The following is a 21,941-nucleotide window of genomic DNA, read 5'->3' as shown; positions in this document are numbered from 1 at the left end:
TTCAAAATTCTCTCAAAACTGACAGACTTCCCTTTCCTTAAGAGAGAGTATGAAAGAAAGGGGCAAACACCAAAGATTTCATTCAGGATGCTTCTCAGAATTAGCGAGTCTATTTTACACACACACACACACACAGTCATCATTTTGAAATGTACTCTCCTAAAACCAAAACCCTCCCCTCCAAAAAAAAAATCCAAGAAAGAGTTTTTGTTGTGCATTCACCAAACTGTTCCATTTTCCTTTGGGTTCAGTTCTGTATATTTTCCAGCTCTCCTTAAAGTGAGATGTGTCCATGCGACTTGGTTCAAACCAGTGCTGATTACTGGAGTGCTGCATGCTACTTCTAGACTTTCTAAGATTACCAGAAGAACCTTTGCATGCTCTTTCCCTTCCTCTCTTCTCCCCTCTCTTTTTCTCTTCACTTACAGCCTGGATAAAGAGGAACCAGAAGAAGCTTTTGAGGCCCTGGAGGATAGCCTGGCTGCTAGATGGAAAGGATTCTCCATCTCTAGTTTAACCACTTATAGGACACTGCACATGGAAGCAGCCTGAGAGGAAATATCCTCATAAGATTGTGTGAATGAGAAATAAAGTTTGATTGTGGTATTTGTTTTGAGATGATGGTGCTTATTTTTTACAGTAAGTAGCCTTTACTCTAAAATAAAGATCATGTAGGGCATGTCCTGGCCAGCTAGAAGATGAAGTTCTCAGAGAAGGTAGATTTGGTTTCTATGAATGTGCTACTTTTGTTCTTCTAGGGAATATGCCTTGATCAACACAAAGACCTACTAGTTGTGCACATGTCAACAAAATATTATTGTAATTATATACTGCCATTGATGGTAAATGACTCTATCCCCTTGATAAAGTCACAAGTGCTGAGTCTGAGACCATCCCTGTGGTGGTTTTGGGTCTGGTCACCATGGTATGTAAACCTGATGCAAAAAATTAGAGCAGCTAGTCATGTGAAGAGTTTGGGTACTATGCATAACCCATAATGAATCTTAGTGTAGAATAGTAAAGATTTATCACTGCATAAATTTTATGTGCCATAATTTGGTTTGTTTTTCTTTTGTTAAACAAGTCAAGAGACCATAAAATTGTCTGAGAAATAACTCAAGTCTCCATGAGAGCTGAGGTTCCCTGGAGCTGACCCATGCTCCTCCGTGTAAGGTCTGTGACTCATCGTTCACAGGGGATGGGGATTTCACGGTAGACCACAGTGATAGCCGTTACCTACCTTTGATGAGTACCTGCCAAGTTATGTATAGACACTTCACAGTAACATAACACATTACATGTTTGTGTCCATATGAGGAACCTGAGGTTTAGAGAGCTTAAGTAAGTTGCTCAAGGTCAAACATCTGTACTGTGGCAAAACCAGAATTCCAAAGTTCATGCTCATGATCCGTGCTCAGTGCTCCTGTTAGGGCCTTTATGTTCTTTAATTGTATTAGATATTTCCTTTTTATGTAGTATAACACTACCTTTTGGGAAATGTATTTTTATTTTTATTCCCTCTTTTCTTAAGTGAGGTCATACTCCAAGGGATTAGCATATTTGTTCAAGACCATTTCGTTGTAATGCGTTTACATCATAAAAGTTTTCTTAGGTTGTCAGTCACTGGACTTTGAATACATTGTGGAAACAATGAGATAGTTTACACATTTTAATGCAATCTTCCACTTAGTCTGAATTTTGCAACTGTCATTGTACCCCATGATCACATCTCTTTTGAATAGATAAGGTTTACCTCTCTTATTGTTCTCATTCAGTACCAAGACTGGAATGGTCTCATTAGAAAAGCAACTTCTCAGTTTTCATGTCATTAAACACAGTGGAGAAGCAATAAATCTATAGCTCTCAGTGTGACAGGACTGAAGAATTTAATGATAGTCTTAATTTTTAGATATAATGATAGCCAAATCTTTAGAAATAATGTAAAATAAGGTAAACTATCTCATTCCCAGTCTTTTCCCAATATGGCACTAACCTATATCTCTGGAATTTTTCTTCATTCCATCTACTTATCACAGCACTTGTCTCCTCCAAAGAAGAGTTATCAGAATCTCCAAGACTTTTTAGAATTAATTTATAGTCATTGATTCCAACAACTCCCTGAAACATAAATGTACACACATACAAACTAAACAAATGTGGACACACACACACACACACACACACACACACACAGCATTTCCTGTCCTAAATTTGTCACCATGTTTTAGCACCTCTGTATTTAAAATTACATAGTTACTACTACTATTCAATAACCTAACACACAAATTCCCTCATCTGGAGTAATCACTGATCATCTCATAATAAATAATGTACTAAATATCATCTTTCACACTATTCATACAAGAGAGGAGTGGTATGTGACACTTGCAACAAATGTGATGACTTTGACAAATAAATGGATAAAGTTTTTGTGACAACTGAGATGTGGGGAGCATAGCTGGAGATAGCAGTTGACTTTCTAGAAGGTTGTGGGTGAAAGGAAAAATAATAACAACTATACTGTTTTTATATAGCTATAGCTTTTCCTATACAAATTTGATAAATCTGAATTTTTCTAAGCTCAATATACTTAATGACATGGCTTCATAAACCTGTAGGTGACAGAGAATATCTGAAATCAGAGGTAAAAATACCCTGTTTAAGTGAAGTTGATTTCATTAATCACAACTACTCATACTTGTCCAACCTCTAAGCTGTTTATTGCTTCTGTAGAATCTGAGAATTAGGCCTGAAGATATCCATTCTGCACTGGATAACCAACCCCCCCAACCCCCCCACAGCCTTTAAGAGTTAGTGTTTGCCCTGATCTTAGACAGAAAAGACATAAAATTAGTAGTAATAGCAAACAGATTATATGCAAGGGATAGAATTAAGGAATGCGTTCATGTGGGAAAAGGAGAAAGCCTGCTATGTGATCTGCTGTTTCCCTCAGGCTCCAGGAAACTAAAATTAAAAGTTGCTAAAGACAGGTAACATTAATGAGAGGCTCGGGTGGACAGGGGATGCATATTGGCAAAACAAAGTGCTAATCTGTAACAATAATCACAGGAGTTGTCACAAGCACCTACTTAGGGATGGAGTTTAAAACATTGATACCAAGTCTCTGGAGGGAATTTCCAGGGAAAACTTTGCAGTGACCAGAGAGTCATGCAGCTCCCAGTCATCATAACTTCCTTTTATACCTGCTCATATGTCATCTATTTAAAGCTCATCTGTAGCTTTCTGGGGATGAATGCAGCCTGTGCTGAGTCATAAAGTACCTGATCCACTTTTGCAGCAGCCCTCATACTTGGTCTCCTCTCCTGACTTTGGGCCTGTATTTTCATAAGTGTTCTTCTTGCATCTGATTTATCAGAAATCTTCTTATATTCCAGATCATTTCATATCTGACTGACACATTTACCAAGTCACTCCTTTATAATTTGAAGGATTCATGATAGTGCGGTTAAACTTTTATTTTTAAAGTCAGGGTCAGCAAACTTTTCTTATAAAAGGTCAAATAGTAAATATTTCCAGTTTTGTATGCCAGAAAGTCTCTGTCACCACTACTCAACTCTGACATTACCATGTAAGTGTCGCCACAGACCCTACCTAAGCAAATGAGCATGGCTGTGCTCCAAAAAGCTTTGCAGAAACAGGCAACAGTAGTTTTGTGCAAAGTAGTTTGAAGACCCCTGTGTTAGATGGGTCTTCCATTTATCCTGAGCCAGATTTCCATGGAGATTCTTTTCTGTGGAATCATACCTGTCCTTTTCTCTAGAACTATTTTGAAATCTCCTTTCATACAATGTAGATAAATGTCTTTGGTATTATTATGCTTCACATGCAGTTGAGTTAATGACCAGCTTACATTGGCTGTCTAAGTGATATGGCATTTAGCACAAAGCAATCAAATAGAACTTAAAAGAATTTTCATTTGTTTAATTCCATTCTTTTAAATTCTCATTCCCCTTTGTCTCTGGAAGGATAGTAAAGACCCAACTCATAACCTTGACTGACACACTCCTTTCTTTTCCCTCCTGTCTTCACATGTTACACTCCATTATCTCTCCTGGGCCAAACCCAAATCCCTTCACCCCAGCAAGCTAAACTCACAAAGGTTTCAGTTTTTCTCTGTCACCTCTGACTCAGAGCACTTTATTTTTTGGATTGACTAAAATACCCTGGCTTTATTTGCTTGTTCTTCCCTTCCCTCCTTCCTCCATTCCCAGATTCAAAAGTCAAAGATCTAGGACAAAAAGGAAAATCTGGGCCACAAAAAAGCAGGTCACAACCCATGAACATTCCTTCATTTTCAAATATTATATTTACTATTTTCATTATCATTGTCAGCTTAGATATATTTCAAGTACTTGAGGAAGAAAACCCACACACGTATACATGGTACCAAGAAAGACTCTCATTGTGAGTGTCCTCAGAGGCTGCCCTCTCTCCAACCCCTCTAAATAGTGCATCTTCTACATTAAAGAGATAGGAAGATGGCAGGGAGGGGCAGGGGGGAGACTCTGGCTACTTCTGCACTGCACATCCATCAGCCAGCACATTTCACCCGAAGACCACCCTGGCAAATGGTACAAAGCTCCCAGGGCCACACTCGAGTGGTGCTGTAGCCACTTCCTCACATCAGTGGAAATCTAGATGGGGAAGAGCAGAGGGCCTGTCCCTAAACAGGGTTCACCTCTCGGAGGCGTGTTCAGAAAGGCAGCCTTCCTGAGGAAATAGGAAGGCCGGAAATGCAGAAGCTGATTGCTATCAGAGGGCACCGATAGAGAGGGTCTCTGGGAAGATTCCGAGACCTGACCTGAAATTTGGGCAGCAATAGTTCTCGGTACAGTAGGGAAGTCTGAAGAAGTCTTTGCAACCCCGGCGTTGACTTCAATGGGCAGTGTTCATGAGAGATCAGGACTAGGTTTGCCAATTGGTGCCCGCTGAATGTAAAAATGAACTGGGACTGGTTGATTATGTAATAGTTGAAAAGCAACAGGTTTGAACCCTAAAATAATAGAACAATAAAATAGGAAGGAAGCTTAGTGATTACTTAGAAGTAATCCAATAACTCTCTTTTACACATAGAGGAACCAAAGCCTTGAGAGGAAACGGGATTCCCTCAAAGTTACCTAGCCAGTTAGTCCAGACAGACAAACAAAATATGGATTTTACTGTCAAGTACTTCTTCCCCTACATTGCTCTTCATGATTGGAAGTAATAACTGGGGGCAGGAGGCACTGAGAAGTCTAGGGTCATTCTGCTAAGATGAGTGACAGGAGGCTGCAGGGATTGTCTTGCTTTAAAGGTTCAGCTAGAACTTTGTTTGATAAAAGGGTTTCTTCCAATTACCTGGAACGTGTCTCCTTATTGACTTTGCATGCCCAGACTTCCCTCCCTGGGGGTGAGGAGCAGCCAGCTACCCAGGTGATCCTAATTTGTGTATCTTCCACACTGGAGAATCTCCACAGCCAGCCACCACTGGTTCTTAACCATCGCCACACATTAGAATCTCCTGTGGAACTTCCACAATTTCAAGTAGACTGCTGCCTGGATTCCTCTCCTCAGAAGTGTGATTTAATCGGTTTGGATTGTTCCCAGGCATCTGAGTCCAAATCATCCCTGGTATCTAATGTGCAGCCATTTGAAAAATACAAGGCTTAAAGAAGCCTGAGAGTTTCATCCTGGAATAGAACACTAGCACGCAAGTGGAGAGGTATAGAGGGCAGTACGGAGGGATGGTCCTGAGATGAGTTAGATCGGAAGAGAGCCCCTGCTCAAGAGGAGAGGAGGAGAGGAGGGCCAAGAAGCTGGTGGGCCTCTTTGGGAGGGTAACGAGGGTCAAACAGGCACAGGTGCGAGCAGTCCAGGGGCCTCATTAAACAAAGAGAGCAGGGCTTGGAAGGAGACCTGGGAGGACAGATCTGCCTTCTCTGCCCTGGAGTACATTTGGTTCCCTCAGCAAGCAGGAACAACAAAGGATGAATGACTCAGGAGGAAGTTTTTTGAATTGACAGGTAAACAAAAAGTAATAATGGGGAAGTTCTAGAGAGGGAGTGCATCTTATTGTCAGCAATCCTAAGGCCTTAGTTCATCAGATAGCAAGGTCACAGCTCTCCTGTGACCTTTGGGCCAGGCAGCTTTTGAGATCATTGGAGTCAGACTCCTCGCTTCATAGAGGAGGAACCTGAATCCCAGAGAGGGAAAGGGACTTGCCCGGGATCACCTGTAAGCCAGACTCTGACCTCTGTGCCTCCCTGGGAGAGTCAGCATCATGGGATAGTTAAAAGCAAAGGCTGTGGGGCCAGCATGCTGGGTGTACTGCCCTCACTGACTGAGTGTGTGGCTTTGGAGAAGTTACTTAAGTTCTCTGTGCCACATTCGCTCATCTATAAAATGAGGATTGTAAGAGTCTAACTTTATCATTCATTGTTGGGTGGATTCAATTAGTTAATTAATATCCATAGCATGTGCTATATCTGCCTAGCATGTGCTATATAATATTAACTGTAATTATTATACTATACTGTTTTATTCAAGTGATAAAAAGACATCTTAATTCTACGGCATCTTACTACGCTGATGGATAGTGACTGTAATGGGGTTTGTGGGGGCGACTTGGTGAAGAGAGGAGTCTAGTAAACATAATGTTCTTCAAAAAACAAAAAAGACATCTTAGTGAACAACAGGGTGATAGTACCTTGCCTATATGAGGATGGGTATTTGGAGAAAATGCAGATCTTTAAAGATGTTCTATTTTTAATAAAAACGCCAAAGGGATTAGAATTCAGGCGAATCCAAAAGCCATGTTTACATGTGCAGTTTCTTTAAAGAGCAGATACCTGGACCTCATTCCAGATCATCTGAAATAGTATCTCTTGGAGGTAGGGACAGGGACTCAGTATTTTCCAAATGCAGGCCAGATGACTTTGTTGAACTGTAAAGTATGACACCTACTGTCCCTTGCTGGGGAGACTGGAGTAAGTCTTCTATAGTAAGGATCCAAGCAAGGTCTTCCCTCTCCTTGGGAGATAGTAACTGCTCTTTTTCAGTGTTACAGATATGGAAATTGGGGCATAGGGAGGCTGCATAACTTGCCTATAGTCACTAACTTTGTGAATAACAGACTAGAGACTCTGAAGCCAAATCTTAAGACTCCAGAGTCACCATCCTCTGAGTTACTGTATGATATTGAAGATGTAAATTATCACTAGGCTTCAGTTTCCTTATCTGTAAAATGGGATAATACTGTTATCTACATTACAGGATGTTGTGAAAATGAATGCATGTCAGGCACATTACCGAGTTGCTTGTCCATAGAAGCAATCAAATGTTAGCTGTGCTTTCTGCTCAGGACACTGGCAGTGCTATTTGTACTCTCCCTCTAAACATTTCCTTCAACAAGCATTTACTTGACACCCACTCGATGTCAGCTACTGTGCTAGACTATGAAGTTGCAAAAGCCAGAAACTGAAATAAATGAGGTTCTTATCGCCAAGTACCAAGCACTTCAGTAGAAACTGTAAATAAGAATAAGAAACTGTGCTAGAAGTCAAGATGTGATACTGATCAGAAAGGAACATAAAGTGCCATAATGATTTTAGCAAGAACAAAACTTATCTACTAGGAGCCCATAGGAAATGTGTCACTCAGGGTAACTGAGTTTTCTATATACACATATACTCTTTAAATAGCATTTTATTTCATTTTTATATTGGAGCGTAGATATTTATGAAAATAAGATATAGTTCAGAGAATAGTGTATACCATGTAAACTCCTCTTAATGACTCAGGATCACCTTTGGGAACCTTATTTATCGGGTTGTCTCATTATATCAAAGTCAGCAGGAGCTTCTGAGATTTACTTGTCTCTCTGTTCTTGTCCTTAAATTTAAAAATTCTTCTCTTTCATTGTTGCAAAATATCCACTTCCCTCTTCACAGGAGTTATTGTGATCTGTCAGAAATAATAAAGACTTGGGAGCCAATCCAACCTGTATTTGTACAACAAACTTGCTTGTCTGTGTAAACTAAGGCCATTCATTCAACAAAAGTTGATGAATGCTCCACTATTAGGTCAGGAATTCTGTTATTTATACAGATGCAAATAGATATTCATAGAAATTTCTGTCTGTGAGAGATAATAATGTAGAAGGTCCTTAATCATTCATAACTATAATTTCCTCACATCTCTGAAGTAAAGCTGAGGCAATAAGTAACTTTGAAGTGTTTGTAATTTTTTGGTGGGAGCAGGAGAGGGATGCAAATAATATTCCAGTCATCTCTGACACTCTCTCTGTTTATTCACAAGCATCAGGGTGTACTAGCAGACACTGTTCTAGGCTGTGGGACACAGCAGTGAGCAAAGCAATCTGCTCCCATTACGCTTACATTCTAATGTGGAAAACTGACAATAAACAAGTGAATATATAATACATTTCAGTAAAGTAACCTAAAAAATATACGGAAGTGCATAGAGGGTGAACCTGAGATTCAGGAGGGTCTCCTTATTTTTATCCTGCTTCTCAGAATGATATCCATAAATGTTTTGCTTAAGTAATAAATTCTTGTGCTCTATTAATTAAATTTCAGACATTATTACAACTTTTAACACATACTATCTTTTAACATGTGTAAAATAATCCCCAGAATTTCTGGTTTCTTACTATGTAAACTGTATTCCCTTTAATTAATTTGTGTGTTTAATTTACTTAGAATAAAATTGACCAGGACAAATTATTAAAATAGACACAGTATTAATAATTGCTATATTGAATCTTAAGAAACTAAATAAACATGGCAATGGGAACTTTATACACAAGATAAACCCTGTAGAATACGTTTGTAAAAAGAGTAAAGTGTGATTAAAGCAAACAGAATGAAGATAGAGAAAATGAAGGGACTTGTGAGGATCAGTTAATTAGGTGTGATAAGTAAAATCTGTCTAATGAAAGAAAATTCTTCATGAATAGCAAGTGCATTGATTTTTGATATTTAAAAACTTTGATTTTTATACCACCCAATTCTTATCTTCTCTTATGAGAAAATGAAGTATACTTTTAAAATTGTAATTTAAACAATTTCGATATCCAGATGAAATAAATAGAGGCAGGAAAGATCAATATATATGATTCCATCATTTTAAAAGGGACCACGTAAGATAACCCAGCATATGGGAGTGGAGGGCTAAACAGAACATTCAGCTTCAAGGATTTTGTTCATGAGTTTTCAACTTTCTACCATAATTCTTTTTTTTCTATTTTACTACTAATTTTTAACACATTACATACACGTCCCATAATACGTAAAATTATTTCCTGTAATTTGTAGATAATATTTAGAATAAAACATACAAATTAAGCAAATCAATATTTTAAAAAGTAAGTAACTAACTCTTATTATTTAATACAAACATCACTCAATAGTCCTGTGGGGGGTGGTTAATCTAATCACTCCTAAGAATGAGGCTCAAGACTGGGATGAGCCACTTACTGATGTAATGTATGATCTTAACAAGTCTTTTCATCAGTTATTCAGCTGTAGTATATTGACAATAATATCCATTCTATCTTGAACTGCACAAACTTGCTACTAGTGGACAATTTTTGACCTACATCATAATATCTTCATGTGGTTTAATATGATACACTGTTCAGAATATGATTATCAGATAAGATGTATACGAAAATAATTTCATATCAAAGTGTATAAAGTGTGAATCATTATTTAGGTAGTGATAAGATAATGAATACCATGTGAGATATGTTCCACAAGATGGGCTATCATCCCATATTTAAAGTGCTAAAATATGAATGGGAATGATAAGGCAAGTACATAAATAATTACCAGATGAAGTAAAGAGTTCACTGAGGTAAGGAAAGAGAACCTTTGACTGGATCTGATGATACTTGATTACCTTGTAATGTCTGATGAATAGATGTGCAGGTGGTAGTCTGCAGGCACCTGTCAGGTGGAGCATGTCCTTGAGTCCTCACTGCTTTATGTCACTTGTCCAGGTCACTTCTTATTCCCAAGTCCATCTCTGATTTCCAAGTTGCTTGTCACTCCCTGGGTGCTATGGTGAGAAAATTGTGATCTCTCCCCTATTTTATACTCCTCAATGGAATTGTCCAAAAGAAAGTTTCTCTGGAGAAAGTATCTCCACCTTCACACAGTGTTAATCAATTCAAGCTATACATGTCTTAGTATCTTAGGTCTTTCATACAGATCAGGGCTTGGAAACCTTTCTTGTCAAGTACCTGATAATATTATAGACTTTGTGGGCCGCATGGTCACTATCGCAACTCCTTCCACTCTGCTGATGTAGCTCAAAGCAGCCATGTGTAATACACAAATAAATTCGGCTGTGTCCAAAAGAAAATTTTACAGAAACAGGCAGCAGGCTAGATTTGGCCCCATGGATGGTGAACGGTCCACATCCTATCCAGATAAAAGCTTACACAGATAATTCTTAACTTAGATTCCAGCTATGGGACTTGGGTTGGAAATATGAAGGCAGCTTATAAAATCTTTGAAAACCAAACACAAAAATATATGATTTATGTGCACATTAATATGTATATTTCTTCTTCTTTGTATTTATTGTGTGACTGTTTTTTTTGTTTTGTTTTGTTTTTGCTGTGATGAGATTCCCAAAATAGGTAGAATATAGAAAAGATTGAAGGCCATCATTGCAAATAGTTTCTTTTCTGAGTGAATCAGGCTAGCTTCTGGAGGTTTTAGGGAAGTGAACCTTTCCCCGATTTCTAAACAACTTACTCAACATTGTGAGTTGACTAACAAAGAATGAGTAGCCCTTTCTGATGGTGACTTCCATCTCCGCTAAGGTTACAAGATTACCGTCACTGACGGAGAGATCTCTATCTCTATCCACTATCTCTGTTCTCTAGGTAGATGAGGTGAGCACTGAAGCACTTCCAACCTGGAGATTTTATAATTTTCTCCAAAAAGGCCTGCTATTTATTTTCCTCCATTTTCTTAAATTGATTTCTTTGTCTCAGTTAAATCTAGCACACTCCTTAATCCTAAGGAAACTCCTCTGTAGATTTCTATTTCTCTGTAGTCCTTCCAGAACCCTATGCTCATTTATCTGAGTCACGGATGCCACATTTTCTCAGGTCTTCACGTTGGTGCAAAACCAATCGTCACTGTGATTACATCCATGCAAATGGCTTCCAAATTCTATTTGGAAGACAGTTTGTGGATATATATACCCTGTGTTTACCTAAGAACGCACGTATAGGTATTTATATGTTAAAAATGACATTATAAATAAGATGGGTTGAAATCTCACTTATCATCACTTTCTACTGAATTCCAGATTTTAGGTTAGATTGGAGAAGAGTATTAGCTAATGAATTGATTATAAGAGAATGATGTTCTATGGTAACATTTTTTTATATTCATAGATTTAAGTGATTTATATTCATTTTTAAAACAACAACAAAACCAGCATGATTTGCCATCACCCTGGGGAGCCTACAGTCCAATTTAGGTGGTTTTCCTCTGCTCTCCTGTGCCCCTTTTCTCTATTTTTTCTTTTTATAGGACTTACCATAATGAAACATGATAATACTTACATATCTCCCATGAGACCTGAAGGGCGATACAATAACAAGAAACTACCTTATTTGACTCCAAGTCCTCAACATACACCACAATTTCACACATAGTGAATATACACTAAATCTTTGAAAGAAGAAATTCAAGTAATGTTTGAGTAAATGTCCTCAGTTCTCTTGACAGATAAAAGTTCTAACACTGAAAGAGCCTAAACATTGTCTTAGGTAGATTGGAAAAGCAGCCCCAGTGAAGTAAAATCCTGTCACAATCAATAGCAGTTCTTTCCTGCCAATCACCAGACAAATAGAGCACAAACCCAAATAAATGGCTCATGCTGGTTTTCCTGCCCTTAAGAAAGCCACAGTCAAGTAGAAAATTAGGAGCACAAAAGGTTTTAACAAAAGGTAACAATTAAACAAACACTGAAGGTGTATTCTAGTTCTAGCACTAGATTATAGAAAATTTTCAAAAAATCAAAATCTCATGCATCATTAAATCCTCCACATAGCCTTTCACATAATAGATTTTCTCTCTTTCTCTCCCAACTATCATTTGCACTAAACCTTTAATTGAAATACATTATTAGATAAGTGAACTCACAAAATATTTTATTTTTTTTTAATCTGTAATTGACTACATTATTTTTTAAATGGCTTTCGGAAACAGAGATAACAGTAAAGTAATTAGTAAGTGATTAGTTTTGAGTATTATATTTGTTTTTAAATATAATTTAAAGTTCAATGCTTTGTAATAATTATAATAAGACTATGTTTAATAACTGGCTTGGAAAATCCCAGAAAATTTTAAGTTTGTTTTCAGTAGCCAATACTCAAAACAATGGATCTAGAGTAAGTTCTTCAGGTCTGAGTCTCAGTTTCCTTATGAAATATGGAAACAGGATTAGACAGTCTCTTGAGAGTCAACTTTGACATTCTATGAGGTCCTCAAAGGTTTACACTCATGTGTGACCCTATCTTCCCAAGTGGGAGGACAGTGGGTGAGGGGATCCCTCTGAGCCTGCTCTCTTGGGGGTTCTTGATGCCATAGTCTATCAGAAGGACTGACACCATGTCACAGAAGTCTTTGATTCAGGAAATCTAGGAGCAGCCCATGATTTTTCTGGTCTGCATCTCTATGAATGCTGTTGTATTTTGCTAAGTATATTGAATTAGAGGATAGTTGTGTAAAATCAAGCACATTTCTTGTCTTAAAGCTTTAAGTTTAGATGGATGTTGTAAAGGGGAAAGGAGGCTTTAAATATCCAGAAAATGATAAATATGGGAACTGCAACAAGAGCCTAAGATTTGGATAATTCATGATAGGAATTAATCTGATAGATATCTTTGTTCTTCTTGCTGTGACTAAAGCCTATGTTGAGTACAGTATAACTGGGGTCAGTCAGTTCTTTTTAGAGTTCAGTTTTTTTTATCTATTAAATAAGACAAACTGAGCTAGATCATCTCAGAGGTCTGTTAATTCTAAAAGCCATCCATTAAACTAAGATTGTTTGGAACTCTAAAATGTTAGAGATTTGGAGATTTTCAGGAGTTAGGAGTTAAATATAAAAAAACTAAATAGAGGACAAACTTTATTGAGTTTCCAAGCAGAACAGGAAAAGCAAGAAAGAACACAAAAATGTTAGCAGATACACCTTTATATTTTCAGGTCATTTATACAAAGAGTAGGCTTCTTTTCATTCAGTGGGTTAATATAAAGAGTATAAGATAGTTAATCCATGAAAAACAAGCTGAAAAGAAAAAACAATGTCTTTAGGCTTCCTACCTTTGTGTGTGACTGGTTTGACAAACCTATTTGAACAGAGTGATTGTTCCATGAGTAATTGATACTGAGATTCACCCAAAGGCAGAGTCTTGGAAGACGGTAGGATTTACACACTCTTCCTGCCCTATGGCACCGGCCCTCTTCCCTTCCATCCTACCAATTATGTTTTACATCCTTATTCAGAGAATGGGAATCAGTACTGAGATTGCAAGGGAGAGAACTTGCAGATCCTTTGAAATAGACCATTGCTGTTGTTTTTTAAAAGAACCTGTTCTTCAAATGAGATTTTGCTCAAAACACCATAACTCAGGAAAAAGCCAAACTTCATGGTGTTAAGAAGGAGGAGGGTCTGGAGGCCTCCCAGTAAAGCCATTTCTTTACATCTGGTGAACACACTTAGAGTCTCGTGAAACACAATTTGAAAGCCACTGATCTGTTCCAAACCCCACCCTTCTAATGTAAAGAAGCCCCCTTAAAGCTTGAGACTCTGAGGTGGGGAGGTTGCCCAACTGAATGTAGCAAGCCTGAGATAAGGGTGATCTAGAAGAAAGTGACAGGTGACAGCAACATTTATTTGGCCCAAGGACTCAGACAGAGAAAGATCAGTTTGAACTGGAGAGAAATGAGGGCTAATTCAGGTTTAATATGTTTACTTCTGTGTGGCACTTTTACAGCTTCAACAGGCCTTTCAAATACACTAGCCAGTAAGTTCAATTCAGCAAGTATTTCCTGGATACAAATTGTTTAGTACTTGATCTAATTGGACCAATATATTGACTACTAGCCACTGTACAGAAGACAGGTAGCACAAGATTCCAAGGAAGACTCTCAATCACTCTATGAGGGAAGCATAGTTGATGAACTTAAGGTACAAAGGGGCTAATGAACTTGGCCATGGTATGTCAGTAGTAGAGCTAAGATTTGAACCCAAGTCTTTCTCACTTCAGAACCCACATTTCTTCCACTCTAACCTCAAACAAATATAAAATCACAAGAAATGTGAAGATGAGAGATATGAGTTTTGCCTGCAAGTTGCTTAAAATCCTGTAACAGTAGATTAATTGTTGTATAAACAAAATAGGATAAATTAACATTGTTGAGATGCAACAAAAGACCAGGAAAGTTTGAAGAAGCATTAATTTCCAAAAGGGACCAGAAACTACTTTGTGGAGAGGAGGACCCTGGGGACTGGGTAGACGTTTGGGAGGCAGCACAGAGGCTCCCGCACAGGATTATCCCCACGTCACATCCAAGGAAGCTGAAGCTCTCTTTGAGAGGCTTGTCCAAGGTTTTGCAGCTGGCTGATTTATAGGGAAGATACTTAGGGCGAGAGAGAAACTTGAGGAAAAATGTGAAACTGAGGAATGGCAGGGAGAACACACAGAGAAAGCAGAACTTCATGTGGAAATAGTGAAAAAGCAGAAATAATGACTCCACAGCTGGCAATATTTGTTTCTTCTGCTTTAGATAAAGTGATAGTGTCTTCCTTCCATCTAACTCTCTTCCTTTTTTAATAAGTCTCATATTTTTCAATATTTAAAATATAGGTCACATTGTCTACCAATCTCTTAAAAACCTCACTTCAATTTCTGCCATCTTAAAAACTCTTGTACTGTTTTATATGGAATCTCACACACTGAAATAATTATTGCTGAGAATCTGCTTTGTGTTGTTGTGTTTACCTTCTGGTGTCCACCTGGCTGTCAAGCTGCTCAGTCACAGGGTTTGGCTCTTCGGAAGTTACGGACATGGTTGTAGGGCCACGTACGAGACAATTCACATGAAAGTCTACTTGCATTTGGGGATTTGAATAAGTCATATTTGTTCACCTCCATTTTTGTCACTAGCCAGGAATTGCTTTTACTCTAATTTTCCCTACTTCCTTCTCTAATTTTATCTGAAGAGGAAATTTTAATGTTAATCAAAATATCCAAAAGTGTCATCCATGAGATTATTCTCATAATACTCACTTCAGTATTAGAGCCACTAAATTTAGCTTCCTTTCTGCTCACCAATTGGGAGTATATAAACCAAGTCTGCCCAAGTCCAGAAATGAAATAACAGTAATTAATTTATACCTTTAATTTAAAGATATTGGATTTTCAGATTCTCTTCTAATTAGAGATTAATTTTCTAGATGTGGCTATCAGGATATCATAAACTCTGATAGCCCACTTTTACTTCCATCTCAACCAGGCTAACTTTCTCACTTCATTCTTTCTATAGATGTGCTTTGCAACATCAATAAAGCCATTTTGTTTCTCCATTCTTACTTCTGTTCTAGCCTTTTTCCTGTCCTCTCCAATTTGGACCCTAAACTAGTCTTCACAGTTCCCTTATTTCTCTGACACCCATGACCTAAAGAGTGAAACAATACTAAGAGTCATTTTATCTATTTTCTTCCCCACTACTCTCAAGTGGTATGAGCCAGAGAATCACAGAACTGTGCTAAGTTAGTTCTGGCAAATTCATATTTCCAGACCTCACTTCCATTTCTAAGCCTTCATCTTTCTCATCTAACTGAATACTCAATGCCTTATTCCCTCCTTAGATAACTTGGCTTTCTGCTTCTTCAAGAAAATTGAGGCTGTCAAGCAGTGTCTCTGTTTGTCTTTAAACACATTTATATCCACCCTTCATTTTGTCTCCTTTAGTCCATCCTGAAATGAGGAGCTTAGGGCTTAAGTTCAAGGCCATCCTCTCTACCTATGTCCTTGACCCTTTCCTGTCTGGTTCTTTCCTTTCTGATTTGCCTCTTTAAGTATAATTCAGGTTCTTTTCATCCAAATATATCAAAAGATTATATCCTCTATATCTCTATGTACTCCTAAAATCACTGAAATTTGCTTTGTGCCTTCATGAATTTGCAGAGTGTTACTGGCAAGGACACCAATGACCTCCTCAGGTCAAACCTAGTAGGTATGTTTCAGTTCTTACATTTCTGGATCCATCCCCCACATTTATCTTTCTTACCCAGCTGTAGATCCTTTCTTAAAAATGTTTGTCCCTTAGCTTCTAAGATGCCATAAACTTCTCAGTGCTTGTTAGTTCTTAGAGTCTCCAGTAAGGCCTCTCCTCTGCTAATTGCACTTGCTCTGCATAGACCATTGTCTCCACTTGCATGTGTTCATTTTCACCCTACAATGAAGATTTCTGCTTCAAAACTTCTGACCCATTCCTCTTCCCAGTGTTGAAGGCTTATTTAACTGTCTACTTCAAACTCATGGTTAAATGGAACTCATCACTTCTCCTTTCTCTCTGAGCTGGATCTTCAAATTGTATTTACTGATTTAGGTAGTAAAATCACCAACCACTCAGGCCAAGAAAGCTGGAAACTTAAAGTTATCCTTGACTCTTTCTTGTCATTCCTTTAGTAACATAAACAATATATGATTTAACCTTTTTGTTAATAATTGAATTTGTCCCTATAGTCTCCATATCAGCTTCTGCTCTCATCCTATTATCTTACCTGGATGGCTGCAACAACTCCTAAATGACTACGCTGCCTATAAACTGATTTGCTATAAATCCTTCCTGCACACATTTTCCAGATATATCAGTATAAAACATATTCTATGTTAATCCTATGTTTCAAATACCTTAATACTGTAGAGGTGGATACTAACTTGCACATGGGATAAAAAATGGTATAGAACTAAATTAAATACACACACAAACACATGTATGTCTGCATATGCAAATGAGCACAAGTAAAATAGAAAATTTCTAAATAAGATCAGTAGATGGTATCAATGTTAATATCCTGATTGTAATCTTATGTGATACTTTTGCAAGATGCTACTTACCCTTGGGGGAACTGGGTAAAGAGGAGATGGATGCCCTCTGTATTATTTATTATAACTGCATGTGAATCTACATTTATCTCAAAATAAAAAGCTCATTTCAAAATGTCTTACAAAAAATATCCTTCAATTCTCACTAGAAGTATTGAAATATTTGTTTGTTTGCTTTTAAGATAGCATACAAGTTTCTACTTCCCTCTCCAGCTCTATCCCCTAGCATTCTCTGTCCCAAATATTTACACTGTACTGACATAAAGTTACTTGTAATTTGCTCTCAAACACCAAGTTCTTTTCCATTTTAGGATTATATATATGCTATTGCTGCAGAATGCTCACTCATACCATTAGTCCTTACCTGGCATGGCTAATTTATCCTCATCTGCTAAGGCTCTTCTCCTTGATTTCTCAGATGAAACATGTTTCATCTTTGTTGTGCTTTTATAGTGTTAGACATACTCTTGCTGCATTTTTTAGAGGCTTGTCTTCCCGCCTTACCTTCTACACTATGACCTTCTAGGGGATGAGGCAGTTTTGTTCATTTTTTATTTCAGGTGTCTGTTATGCTTCCTGGAAAATTATACATGTTCTATGTATGTTTGTCTTGAATACCTGAATATGCTTCTCCATATAGCTTGGAAATTATCAACAGTAAATTCAATGCTATTATCTTCTATAATTCAACTAGAGCAGGGTATTCATTTGCAAATTTAAGATGATTGACTATCCTAGTACATTATTTAACTCTTTATAATATTCATGGTGATGATTAAGAGCTTAGCTAATTTCATCCTGGGGTAAAATTAGTCTACCGATAATCACAATGAATCACATACTATGATGATTTGTGCAGATAATATGCACACTTGGAGACAATATCACCTGAAAAAGCTCATGTTTTCTTTTACATATATAGGGATCAAGGTTACTTTTTTCTAAGTAAAGGCAAACTTGAAGACCTAGCAACAAAATGGAGCAAACAGACATAGTATTCATTTGTAAAGTATTTGGATGTTTTCTTGTCTTTTAGTCGAACATAGAATTTTATACTCCAATTAAAAACCTACACACACCCACGTCCTGAGGTTTGATTTTATGGTCCATGGGCATGATGCTAAGGTGGTAGTTATGAGAAGGGTGATTATCCTGAGAGTGAAATTGAAACTTTCTCAACTTGTTTCTGTTTATTTTTTTATTCTACTTTTTACCTGCTGGAGGCAGAATGAGCAGATAATTAGTTGAGACATTTATTAAATGGATTTAATAATAGGTCAGACTTATCAGATTTAATGAGGGAATGTTTATTTTCTTTTTGAAATCTGCAGAATGTAGATATTGGATAATGGAAGTGTAGAGTGTAACAACATGATTAGTTAGGAAAGGAGAGCTTGGATGGAAGATATGATTATCTTATTTTACGGCAAAATGGGATCCATGGCACTGCCTGAAAAAACACCAATTGTGCAACTTGTAAAATTTACAATATATGCGTGCCTGAGTTGGGGAATCACTTGTTTTTTCTGAATTGAGTATGATTTAATTTTAATATTCAGTATCTTAAATACAGGAACTATAATCTTGGTTTCATTTTTGTCTTTTTAAGGTTTGGAGAAACCCCAACTCATTTCTCTTGGAAAGAAAGTTATTACCGATCCACTATGTCCCAGAGCACACAGACAAGTGAATTCCTCAGTCCAGAAGTTTTCCAGCATATCTGGGATTTTCTGGAACAGTAAGTATCAAATAAGCGAAAAATGTTGTAGTTAAATTATTATAAATAGGCAAATGTGGGCTGTCAAAATATTGCTTCTTAGGGCATGATACTAGAATCAATAAAAATCAGTTGATGTTGTTGGAAAATAATAATTGCTTCCAATAGTATCTCTGTGCTCAAAATTCAGTGGGGATTTATTCAGTTTGCAACAACAAACAATAATTGTTATTCCAAGGTGATATAATTTTGGAGGCTCAAAAGAGCTCTCCTGCCTAACCCCAAACAATTTCCCCAATGACTCCCTGATACACAAAATCTATTCCTTTGGCCCAAAGACATATTTACTTTGTTACAAAGCAAATACTTCCTGAGAAGTAAAACACTAAAATTTGTTGGTCATTTATACTTCATTTGATAAGTGAGTAAATTTAGGGGAAGGTGAAAGGGTATCAGAGCACTGGGGACCCTAAAGGAAAGGGTATACAATACTCTCCCTGACACCCCCATTTTTTCCTGTGTTCCACCCAGCAATTTCCAACTAATACAAGGTCATGATTCACATATTATAAATAGGGCTAAGGTTTGAACAGCCTGGAATTACACATCTGGTAAGTAGCTGAGCCAGGATGCAAACCTGTGGTTTCTGACACCAACCAACCAGATTTGCCAATTTTGAAGCAAAAAGACTTCTTTGTTACCAAATGGGTAAGTGTGTTTTAGTCTCTTTCCACAACTAACACACTTCTATTTTTCCTTCACGGTAGGCCCATATGTTCAGTTCAGCCCATCGACTTAAACTTTGTGGATGAACCATCAGAAAATGGTGCAAGAAACAAGATTGAGATTAGCATGGATTGTATCCGTATGCAAGACTCAGATCTGGGGGACCCCATGTGGGTGAGTGGCATGAACTTCCCTTCTAATCTGTGTGCCATGCTATCCACATCTCTGTTAAACCTGTCGTTTTCATGACATAGTAAAAGGCCGGTGGTCCCAAATAGGCAAAGCCATTGGAAATAGGGTCAGTGTGGTCAGCAGAGGGATGAGGAGTTTGTGGATTCTGGGTCTGCCTCTACTCTCCACAATGCATATGTTTTCACTGGTGTGAAGAAGGGCATTGAAAATAATTCCTTACATCCTTTATCTGAATTGCTCTTCATTGTCTGTCCCAATTCAGAGAGGATGGTATCAGTCTAAGGTTTTACAGCTTGTGGAGGCAAGAGTCAAAACCAGATCCTAGATCTGAATTCTTTCAAAAACACACTTGCCAGTATGGCAAACAGCATCTCAAGGAGCCATCCTTCTTAAATGAAGGAGGATGAAGTAAATTGTATGTGAAAATGCATAGATGAAGTACCTGGCAAAAGAATAAGAGGGCAGAAAATAATACATTAAACAGGCACAGGCTTTTTTTTCTTTTTTGACTTTACCATCTAGTCACTCATGACCTGAGGCCTAAACTTCTAATCTATAAATTGGGGAGACCTTCTGTGCCACATACCTCCCAGGTAGTTAAGGAGTGGAATGGATTAATGATAGTAAAAAACCTTTCTGAGATGTTTAGAGGAAATTTCTTTTATTTGCACAGTACATCATGCTGGTGGGTTTCTTTCCTTTCATTTTTTTTTTAAATCATTCATTCACCAAGATTTTTTTAAATCTTGCAAGATTTTCCATTAAAAAAATTCTATATAAATAGGAAAAAAAACAGCTGAGAAAGAGGTTGACTTGTCATAGATTATATGCTGACCTGATTGATTTTGGAAATTCCTTTAGAAAATGGCTTTCTTGTCTGATAATAAGATTTTACTGGAGTTTTTACTAGATACTTTTTTATATGAATTGTATGTTTTAATTTTGGGAGAAGGTGAAGTGGGGAGATGAGAGTGGAAACAACCAAATATGGAAAGCTGTAACTTTACAAATACCTTGATGTTTTGTCACTTAGTTGATAAGGGAAAAATTCCTTCATTGGCCCTTTCCATTTCTCAGTTATTCTTGAGCTGGTGAAGAGAGGGAATAAATAATAATAATAATAATAATAATAATAATAATAATAATAATAATAATAATAATAATAATAATAAATAACTGGCAGATAAATCAGTGGGCAGGTAACTGAAGACCATGGAATGTACTATAATTAAACAGAAATATGGGTAAATTCTGATTTGACAAAGACTCAGAAATTAGTATATCCCAATTTACTTAGTAATATCACCTCTCAGTTGCTGAGTAACACCAGGATAGGAAAACCTATCTCTTTATATTCTGTCCAGGGGTTTTCAGCTGACTCTTGCACTTAAAAGTAAGCAAGTTACATAAAGTTTAAAATGGAGAATCAAGGTTTGTATTTACAGTTCCTGTTAATATCTTTCACACACTGAAGCATGTAGTTTCTTAATGTGTCATGCTCTTTCTTAGTTCTTTGTATTATTAGAAATTTACTCCTTGAACACACTTTATTTTTTCTTCTCTGTCACCAGTTCCTATCCATCTCTCAACACGTATTTGTCCTACCTTCTCTAAGATTTTTCATATCACTATTTTCCACCCGTTTCAATTAGAGACCATTTCTTTGAAGTGACCTAGGTATATTTTAGTCATATTACTTATTATACAATATTACGGTTGTTAATTTGTCTCTCTCTAAAGGAAAGAGGGACCATATTTTGTCATGCTCAGTATTTGTTACAGTATTTGGCATATAAGAAGTCTTTAGGGAATGTTGAAGTCATAGGAAATAAAACTTGGAAGTTCTAAAAAATTCTCTTTCAAACAGAAAAGAACTGTCCGAAAGAAATTTCTCTCATTGATGGACATGTCCTATTATCTGTACTGTTCAACACAGTAGCCAACAGCCACATGTATACATTTGAAATGTGGCTACTACAACTGAGGAACTTAATTTTAACTTTAGTCAATTTAAATGTAAATTACCACATGTCTCTAGTTGGCACATGTCGCTAGTTGGTTGGTATTGAGTAGCACCCACCTAGAAATCTCCAGTCAGTGGGGCTTTTCTCTTCCCCAACAGTCACAGCAGCAAATCTTCCT

The 21,941-nt window shown here is 37.3% G+C and overlaps 1 protein-coding gene across 5 annotated transcripts in view; it reads left to right on the top strand.

Moving 5' to 3' along the window:
- TP63 (tumor protein p63) overlaps positions 1-21,941 on the top strand; it is a 210,159-nt gene that overhangs the window by 60,164 nt on the left and 128,054 nt on the right. For all 5 annotated transcript variants that reach the window (XM_017652464.3, XM_037024257.2, XM_017652465.3 and 2 more), the window contains 2 exons: positions 18,774-18,902; positions 19,649-19,781. In XM_017652464.3, coding sequence (XP_017507953.2) covers positions 18,774-18,902; positions 19,649-19,781 — 262 coding nt within the window. The remainder of the gene's footprint in view (positions 1-18,773; positions 18,903-19,648; positions 19,782-21,941) is intronic.

Source organism: Manis javanica, chromosome 3, assembly GCF_040802235.1.
Source record: "Manis javanica isolate MJ-LG chromosome 3, MJ_LKY, whole genome shotgun sequence".
NCBI lineage: Eukaryota > Metazoa > Chordata > Mammalia > Pholidota > Manidae > Manis > Manis javanica.
This window is presented reverse-complemented; position numbering and strand designations above follow the sequence as displayed.